The sequence below is a fragment of the Oncorhynchus masou genome, chromosome 9, assembly GCF_036934945.1.
Source record: "Oncorhynchus masou masou isolate Uvic2021 chromosome 9, UVic_Omas_1.1, whole genome shotgun sequence".
NCBI classification, from domain to species: domain Eukaryota; kingdom Metazoa; phylum Chordata; class Actinopteri; order Salmoniformes; family Salmonidae; genus Oncorhynchus; species Oncorhynchus masou.
In genome coordinates, this window is record NC_088220.1 from 12,406,961 (window position 1) to 12,417,327 (window position 10,367).

The 10,367-nt window shown below is 39.5% G+C and overlaps 1 protein-coding gene across 1 annotated transcript in view; it reads left to right on the forward strand.

Annotated features, from left to right (window-relative positions):
- The window catches only part of LOC135545529 (androgen receptor-like), a 32,512-nt gene extending 25,522 nt beyond the window's left edge, over positions 1 to 6,990 (forward strand). Inside the window, exon 9 of the mRNA XM_064973187.1 lies at positions 4,584 to 6,990. Coding sequence (XP_064829259.1) covers positions 4,584 to 4,751 — 168 coding nt within the window. The 3' untranslated portion in view covers positions 4,752 to 6,990. The remainder of the gene's footprint in view (positions 1 to 4,583) is intronic.
- The last annotated feature ends 3,377 nt before the right edge of the window (positions 6,991 to 10,367 follow it).

Consider the following 10,367-nt stretch of genomic DNA (forward strand, 5'->3'; position numbering starts at 1 on the left):
GGTATGATAGAGTATGGTAGAGAATTATAGAGTATGATAGATAATTATAGATAATTATAGAGTATGATAGAGTATGATGGAGTATTATAGAGTATGATAGAGAATTATAGAGTATGATAGAGAATTATAGAGTATGATAGCGTATGATAGAGAATTATAGAGTATGATAGGGTATGATAGATTATGATAGAGTATGATAGAGAATTATAGAGTATTAGAGAGAATTATAGAGAATGATAGGGTATGATAGATTATGATAGATTATGATAGAGAATTATAGAGTATGATAGAGAATTATAGAGTATGATAGAGAATTATAGAGTATTAGAGAGAATTATAGAGAATGATAGAGTATGATAGATAATTGTAGAGAATTATAGAGTATGATAGAGCATGATAGAGCATGAGTGTGATAGAGTATGGTAGAGTATGGTAGAGTATGATAGAGTATGGTAGAGAATTAGAGAATTATAGAGTATTATAGAGATTGATAGAGTAGGATAGAGTAGGATATTGGAGAAGTACATTTTTATAGGCTTAGCATAAAACTAGCTTCAGGGTATTTTGTGTGCAAATACAAATAGTTATTATCTGATATTTTCTATATTCACTTTAACTGACGGTGACCCCAGCTAGGAGTGAAAGAGCAGTGAGGTTTCCCAGGTGTCGTCTTTCTTTCCTCCATCTTGCAAACCTAGTAATTCGCCCTGAAGTCGCAGCACTTGGTCCCTTTCTTCATTCTGCTCTGGTAGCTCTCCTTCTGTTTCTCCTGTGCCTTGTCCATGTTCAGTCTCACATTGATTGATAACAGGAATAAATGCAGTATGATAGAAAATGATAGAGTATGATAGAGAATTCTAGAGTATGATAGAGAATGATAGAGAATTCTAGAGTATGATAGAGAATTCTAGAGTATGATAGAGTATGATAGAGAATTATAGAAAATTATAGCGTATGATAGAGAATGATAGAGTATGATATAGTATTATAGAGAATTATAGAGTATAATAGAGAATTATAGAGTATAATAGAGAATTATAGAAAATGATAGAGTATGATGGAGAATTATACAGTATGATAGAGTATGATAGAGAATTATAGAGTATGATAGAGAATTATAGAGTATGATAGAGTATGATAGAGTATTATAGAGAATTATAGAAAATGATAGAGAATTATAGAGTATAATAGAGTATGATAGAAAATGATAGAGAATTATAGAGTATGATAGAGAATTATACAGTATGATAGAGAATTGTACAGTATGATAGAAAATTACAGAGTATTATAGAGAATTATAGAGTATGATAGAAAATGATAGAGTATGATGGAGAATTATAGAGTATGATAGATTATGATAGAGTATGATAGAGAATTATAGAGTATGATAGAGAATTATAGAGTATGATAGATAATTATAGAGTATGATAGAGTATGGTAGGGAATTATAGAGTATTATAGAGAATTATAGAGTATGATAGAAAATGATAGAGTATGATAGAGAATTATAGAGTATGATAGATTATGATAGAGTATGATAGATAATTATAGAGTATGATAGAAAATGATAGAGTATGATGGAGAATTATAGAGTATGATAGATTATGATAGAGTATGATAGAGAATTATAGAGTATGATAGAGTATGATAGAAAATTATAGAGTATGATAGAGTATGATAGAAAATGATAGAGTATGATATAGTATGATAGAAAATGATAGAGTATGATAGAGTAGGATATTGGAGAAGTACATTTTTATAGGCTTAGCATAACTACTATTTCTTGCTTTTCTTATTCTTTCTGTCAACCAATGCTGAGCATACTTTGTCTATTGGGCTTCACTGAAGTGTAGGGCGTCAGTGCTTTCAGTGGTCAACCGTCCAAGTGCTCCAACTGTAGAAGATTGTTGGCTTCCACCGAGGTGACCCTAGGAAGACAAAGAGAAAAATATCAGTGTTAGGGGAACTAAAATTAGCTTCAGGTTATTTTGTGTGGAAATACAAATAGTTATTATCTGATATTTTCTATATTCACTTTAACTGACGGTGACCCCAGCTAGGAGTGAAAGAGCAGTGAGGTTTCCCAGGTGAGTCTTTCTTTCCTCCATCTTGCAAACCTAGAGTATGCCCTGAAGTCGCAGACTTGACTTCATTCTGCTCTGGTAGCTCTCCTTCTGTTTCTCCTGTGCCTTGTCCATGTTCAGTCTCACATTGATTGATAACAGGAATAAATGCTATTCTATTTCTTACATATCTCTTGGAGGGACAGAAAATAAATTGACAGTGGACAATCATTTTAGAGTATGACCTGGTATGATACATCCTCCTCAGTCCGATAGATTATGCCTGAAGATAGTATGATAGAAAATAGTATGATAGAGTTCTGATAGGTTGATAGCTTCCATACATCAGGTGGGGTTTCAGAGAATAATCTGAAAGTACCTTATATAAAAATAGCATAGACAAACAACATCAGTATATATGATAGCATAAACATTGACATTGTTTTAGAGTATCAGTCAACAGCTGCGATCCTGTCCGTGATAGTGGAGGCCTGGAATTATAGAGTATGAAAGAGAATGACCTTCCAGTATGATTCTCCCATAGATTCCTGATACCAATATGATAGAGGACTAAAGTGATAGTGACATGTCTTAGAGTCTGATTGAGTCCATTCATAGAATTATTGAGAATTATAGAGTATGATAGAGTATTATAGAGAATGATAGGATGATAGGGGTATGAAAGAATTATAGATATCTATTGACAATGAAAGAGTATTGAAATATGTCTGTTTATATGTAAAGTATGATAGATTATGAAAAATAAATAGGGTGATAAAAATGATAGAGTATCTAAAAATTATAGAACCATTGGTGACAGAATATAACCTATAACATGATAGTATGATGGAGAATTGTTAGATGTTATAGAGTATGATCGGTCATAGAGTATGAGATGAATTATAGAGTATGATAGAGTATGATAGAGAATTATAGAGTATCCTTATAGAGTGATAGAGTATGATAGATAATTGATAGGTATCATAGAAAACAAATAGATCTATTTTTGGTTTATAGGCAGTTTTTGATAATGGGTTACAGAAGGGAATTTAGAGTTATAGACCACATTCTCTTCCTGATACTGAGCTTAATGAGTATGCCTCCACCTACTTGGTAAAGTGATAGAGTATTCGAGTAGATAGCTGTTGCCATTCCTGGATTTGGAGAATGATAGAGTATGAGGGAGAATTATAACATTTAAAGAGTTAGAGAGAAGATGATCCATTCTTACCCGTACCTGTGAGAATGATAGAGAATATAGAGTATGATAGAGTATGATAGAGAATTATAGAGTATGATAGAGTATGATAGAGAATTATAGAGTATTAGAGAGAATTATAGAGAATGATAGAGTATGATAGATAATTATAGAGTATGATAGAGTATACAGTATACAGATTTTCATATTTGTAAAGGCTACTGACACACACACACATTCTATAATACTGTTGTGGTCAAATAAAGCAACCATTACAAAACAACTTATCGGGACGAAATTTGAATTGGGACACTCACCGATCAAGTGCCATGATGAAACAACTTTGATGGGCTTCAACTCCGGCGCCACAGTCTTCGCCCTCTCAAACTTCTGGCAGGCTAGACAGGGTACTGACCTTTTGGCACAACGTGACAAATTGAAACATTATGTCACGTTGAAACATAATAGAATGTGATTGATAAATAAAAGGTTATTTCACCTGCCCAGCTGTCCACCTCCTTGACAATTCCCCGTCAGAAGAAGCGTAGGTTGATTTTTGCAATCATGCGCTTCACTCCGAAATGGCCAGCATGCATCTTGGTCAGCACGGCCTCCTCCTCCTTAGTAAATCTCACCCTCCTGTGTGGCTGGCCACCTTCCCCTGTAGGTACATATGATTGCCTCACAAGTTGGAGGAGAAGAGGTGTTGAAATACTCTAGTCTAAGTACATTTACACTGCTGTCTTTCTCTCTCTCTGTTTCTCTCTCTTTGTCTGTCTCTCTCTCTGTCTGTCTTCCATTCTTTTCCCACCTCCTCTCACGTTCATCCTTTCTTTCTCACTTTCCTCCTCCCTCCTCTCTATGTCTGTCTAGCGAAGACACCTAGTTAAGGGCATTTGGAATAACCATAATTGCTTACACCTATCCATTTGATTGATCAGGTTGAACTTATAGCTAGACACCCTAATATGACGCATCCTTCTTCCTTCGCGACCGCTACGAGGTAAAATAAGAGAACAACTTTGGTTCGTTACGTAATCCGGTCAGAATTTTGCACGTTCTAGCAACAGCTCTTGGTGTTCTACTATTATAACTCTCAACAGTAAGTTTAGACCCCAACTGAGTTCCTAAAGTATTTTTGGGGGTTGGGGGCCATAGCGGCCGGGGGCCCTAAGCAACAGCTTATGTCGCCTATACCCAGGGCCGGCCCTGCTTCTACCCCTGACCACTAACCCCTGACTTGTTCAACCCCCCCTGCTTTGGTGTTACTGACAGTTGACTCCCTCTCCCCCCCTCTCTCACTCTCTATCTCTCGCTCTCAGATTGTGAGGAAGCTGCACCAGTTCACCTATGATCTGTTTATCCAGGCCCAGTCTCTGCCCACCAGAGTCAGCTATCCAGAGATGATCTCTGAGATCGTCAGCGTTCACGTGCCCAAGATACTCACAGGCATAGTTCAGCCAATCCTCTTTCACAATGCACCTTGCTAGAGGGTCATCCCATCAGAATGCACCTTGCTAGAGGGTCATCCTATCACAATGCACCTTGTTAGATGGTCATCCAATCACAAAACACCCTGCAAGTGGTTCAACCTATCACAAAACTTCCTGCTAGAGGTTCAACCCAGGGCAGGCCCTAGGCACAAGGTACTTTTTTTTGGGGGGGGGGCTCAGTCAGGGTCTCAACTTAATGTTGAGAGTTAAAGTAAAATACACAAGGTGACATTTTTAAATTTGTTAGTGAATCAGCAGTTTTTGTTAGTGCTTCAGCAGTGTCAGTCTGAATTAGCCCTTGTCAGCAAACATTTATTTAGATTGGTAAGTTAGCCAGCTGTCTGCACCTTATAGTAATCATGGCCAACTAATGACCAGGCTTGTACCCTGAACTCCAGGGGACCTCCATTGATGTTGTCAGTCAGTCTCACTCAGATATCATAAGTCATGGCAAAATGTGTAGAATTGTAGGAAATTTGCTTTAAAACTTGATCATTTTTCTCCACCCCCTGGCAGTATTTGTAGAATTGTAGGAAATTTGCTTTAAAACTTGATCATTTCTCTCCACCCCCTGGCAGTATTTGTAGAATTGTTGGAAATTTGCTTTAAATCTGCAAGATCTTCTGGCTGCCCCATTTGAAGAAAAATGTGTAGAATTTGATAAAATGTGATTTAAAACCACATTTTCTCTACGCCCCATAGCTAAATGCGTTGAATTTCAGGAAATGTACTTTAAAACTTAAATTTGCTTTATCTGTGCCGTCAAGAGGGGGCCCAATAAAATGTTTTACCTGCATGGTGTGGGGCCCCAAAACGCTAGGGCCAGCCCTGGTTCAATATATCACAAAAACCTTACTAGAGGACCAACCATTGTCTGTACATGAATGGGCAAAGCCGTCGATGATGTCACACCATTAATTCCTATGTGAAGACTCAATGTCGCATTTGAAGGTTAGGAAGTTGGTTTTAGCTTGCTAAAGTGCCGTCTCATTGGGGATATGTATGTCGACATAACATGCACAGTTTGAACTACTCCAGGAAGGGACGTTGGAGACGAGGTCAGAGCTGCCTGCAACCGAAGGCCGACCAGGGTACTGCAGGCTACCATAGCAACTCAATTATCCTTATAACTTCTTTGTACAATTGTATTTTTTGTTTTATATAATCAGTTCAAGGACACACATCTGTTCTAATATAAGCAATTATTGGTAACATGGTTGTGTTTGAATGCTATTTTTTAGTTTTTTCTCTAATATTGACAACGAAGATTGCCATTTTCCCATTCACTATAATGGGAGATCCTGCTTTCTGGAAACAACAGCCTTCAGTACCGCAGTCGGCCTTGAGGTTCATGGCTTCAATGAGAGGGGTCAGTTGGTCTTCCCAGGGTGGATTACGTTACAACCCCTGATCTCAAGCTAGGGTTTGATCCTGAATGTACATTTCAGACTGTTGGTTTTCAATGAGAGGGGTCAGTTGGTCTCCCCAGGGTGGATTACGTTACAACCCCTGATCTCAAGCTAGGGTTTGATCCTGAATGTACATTTCAGACTGTTGGTTTTCAATGAGAGGGGTCAGTTGGTCTCCCCAGGGTGGATTACGTTACAACCCCTGATCTCAAGCTAGGGTTTGATCCTGAATGTACATTTCAGACTGTTGGTTTTCTCTCTTTTCAGTTAACTGTTATATACTCTTTCATAGTTTCAGTAAATGTACTAGTATGTTTAACACTGTCAAAATAAGTCATAATTCTTCTGAATAACACATCATTCATACTCTACAGACATTCATATATAACACAATATCTGTAGATATAAAATGCATTATACTTTGCATATTCTATCAAAACAAATCATGCTTCTTTAAAATTCTAACAAATGAAACCATGTATAACTATCTATATTCCACTTCACTGGGTCTTTATTTGGCATCATGTGATTTGTATCGTAAGTATTCTATAAGGGACAGGGAAACACATACAGGTTGTATCCAAAATGACATCCAAACCCTTCTAGTGCACTACATTTGAGTAGGACCCATAGGGCTCTGGTCAAAACTAGTGCACTATATAGGGAATAGGGTGCCAATTTCTGACTCAATTTTCATTAAAAAAAAAAAAGTATATTTCTCCCTCAGGTAAGGTGTTACCATCTATTGAAGTATTGAGCTTCATCAATACTTTATCCTATCTGAGTTCATATGTCTACTTACCAAATAAATACCGTACCTCACTATTCCAGAAGGTGTGTTCTATTCAGTGGGGTTATATGTTCACGACGTTGCAGAAAGGAAACAAAGACAACACAATTCCCTAATTCTACTTGAGAAACACAATACATTTCTATGTCTTCCTGGGTAAAATAAAGTTGCATCCTGAATAGGCCCCAGTGATCATCTGCTTATGGGTCTTGTAGTTTTTATTTCTCAGCACAAAAAGAGCCCACAGCAAACATGATTACCAACAAGTTAGTAGAGATGTTCAGTGTTCAACTACAGCCATCTAGTGGACTGCCCTGTTACTGCAACAAGAGGCAAATGAAGACCAGCTGGCAGTGATGTCGGACTGGGTTAGACAAACAGTCGCCACATTGATACCAACCACATTCGTCCTACATGCTGGAACAATCTTATATCATCATGAAAAGACGGCAATTATCATGTGCTGGGCAGAGGAATGCGAAATGATGAACTCCTTATAATCAAAGCTGTCTTTTTTCATCTCACAACTTAATGTATTATTCATGAACATGCCTCAACAATCTGTCTTTCCCTCAATGTTTTATGTTGAAATCCTCACACGTTGATGAAAGCAGATAAGAATATGGTTTAAGGGCCGGCTCAACCCCTAAGCTGCATTCCAATGTCCACACTGGTACGACACTTAGTATGAAGCGTGTACTCTAAGTGGTATGGTAGTATGGAGATTGGAACAGGGCCGAAATAGTCTAGTTCAACGGCCACTTTGTCTACAACGAAATAGTCTCGTTCAACAGCCACTTTGTCTACAAGGTGTTGTTCCAAATGGAACCCTTTATAGTGCACTACTTTTGACCAGGCCTCTGGTTAAAGTAGTGCACTATACAGTGAATATGGTCTAATTTGAAATGCACTACTTTTGACCAGGCCTCTGGTTAAAGTAGTGCACGATACGATACAGTGAATATGGTCTAATTTGGGACGCAGACACAGACCCGTCTAAACCAGAACCAATGTCACATTGAATCTCTGTGATTCCTGTGGGTTTAAAAAACAGTCCATCTAGACTATCTGGTTGTATAAAAAATGAAAAACATCCTGTTAGTGACATGTTTCGGTACATTTCTCCACAGCGAGGAGGAGTGACATGACTGACTGAACGCCACTAGTCTATTTTAGTTCATTGGATTGGATGTCTGAAAGACCCGACTGTAAAAAGCCCAGATCTGTCTGAGTAACATCCTGCACGGCGGCCATGTTAAGTACACACACATACTGTCACACACACACACACACACTGTCACACACACACACATACTGTCACACACGCACACACTGTCACATACACACGCACACTGTCACACACACACTGTCATACACACGCACACTGTCACACACACACACACTGTCATACACACACACACACTGTCACACACACACACTGTCATACACACTGTCATACACACACACACTGTCACACACACACATTCTCGGTTCCTGCTCTATAACCAACTCTCTTAACAACTATTTGTCTCCTCATAAATGCCGTAGAACTGAGTGATCGAGGGCTGAAATATCACTTCTCTAAATATATTATTTGCAACATTGCCCTTGTGGTTTGACTTTAAAAGGACCGGCGTCTCCTACATTTGAAATTATCAAAAATACACGTGTTGACGTCGACATTTGAACTTTTGGATTCCATTTGATTTGTGTGTGTTTGTAATCTTCCAGCCATTCATACATGAATATATTTCCACTGTAGTAGAAGTACTGGGGAGTAGAGACAAGACTCATGACATCATAGTCACAAATATCCCTCGTCGTTTACATTCCTACCGGATGTATATTTCTCCCCAATGCACACCAGAGTAGAACATACAGTAGAAACAGAATCCATGTCCAAATGTATATCCAAGGAGTAGTTCTGACTGCTTATGCGTTAGTTTGCAACATGGTCTCATGAGGTATATGTTCCATGTCAATGTACAGCAGTTGTATATTCATTTTTGTTGTTGTTGCAGTAAAAGGATTGTTATGTAAGATTGTCACAAGTCACATTCCTGTGAGATTTCCTGTGCGGTTGGGCTATTGTAGGCGTTGTGCTAACAGAATGTTCCACAACATAATTGATTAGGGGAAGGCTTAGGATATAAATCTCACTAGACAACGTGGTCAACCTTTGGGCCACTTGACTTGGGGCACAAAAAAATAACAATTTAAACCAAAGCAGCAGCACATAAAACAATACTACGATTAACATCTACACTCTGAATTCCACAACATATTGTCTGTGTCAGAAATAGCAGCCTATTCACTACATAGTGCACCAATGGGACCTGGTGAAAAGTAGTGCACTATATGGTGAACAGGGAGCCATTTGGGACATTGGTCCTGGTTTATCAGCCAGTTGTAGAGGTGTAACCCTACACTATGTGGCCAGGGCTCACAGGGCTGTGGTGGAATGGTAATAAACAGGACTATTGGGACTATCAACACAACCCAGTCCATTAACAAACAATTAACAGACTATTACTATTTTAGCAGACAGACCTTCTCATCTCACTGTATGTTTAAAGGAGGATGTCCCAGGAGAGAGAGGGAGAGTGTAATGGTCTGGATGGAGGGAAGAGGAGGAGGAGGAGAGAGGACTGGTATAATGGTCTGGATGGAGGGAAGAGGAGGAGGAGGAGAGAGGACTGGTATAATGGTCTGGATGGAGGGAAGAGGACTGGTGTAATGGTCTGGAGGGAAGAGGAGGAGAGAGGACTGGTGTAATGGTCTGGATGGATGGAAGAGGACTGGTATAATGGTCTGGAGGGAGGGAAGAGGACTGGTGTAATGGTCTGGATGGAGGGAAGAGGACTGGTGTAATGGTCTGGATGGAGGGAAGAGGACTGGTGTAATGGTCTGGATCGAGGGAAGAGGAGGAGGAGAGAGGACTGGTATAATGGTCTGGATGGAGGGAAGAGGACTGGTGTAATGGTCTGGATGGAGGGAAGAGGAGGAGAGAGAGAGGACTGGTGTAATGGTCTGGATGGAGGGAAGAGGAGGAGGAGAAGAGAGAGAGGACTGGTGTAATGGTCTGGATGGAGGGAAGAGGAGGAGGAGGATGGAGGGAAGAGGACTGGTGTAATGGTCTGGATGGAGGGAAGAGGAGGAGAGAGGACTGGTGTAATGGTCTGGATGGATGGAAGAGGAGAGAGGACTGGTGTAATGGTCTGGATGGAGGGAAGAGGAGGAGAGAGGACTGGTGTAATGGTCTGGATGGAGGGAAGAGGAGGAGAGAGGACTGGTGTAATGGTCTGGATGGAGGGAAGAGGAGAGAGGACTGGTGTAATGGTCTTGATGAAGGGAAGAGGAGGAGAGAGGACTGGTGTAATGGTCTGGATGGAGGGAAGAGGAGGAGAGAGGACT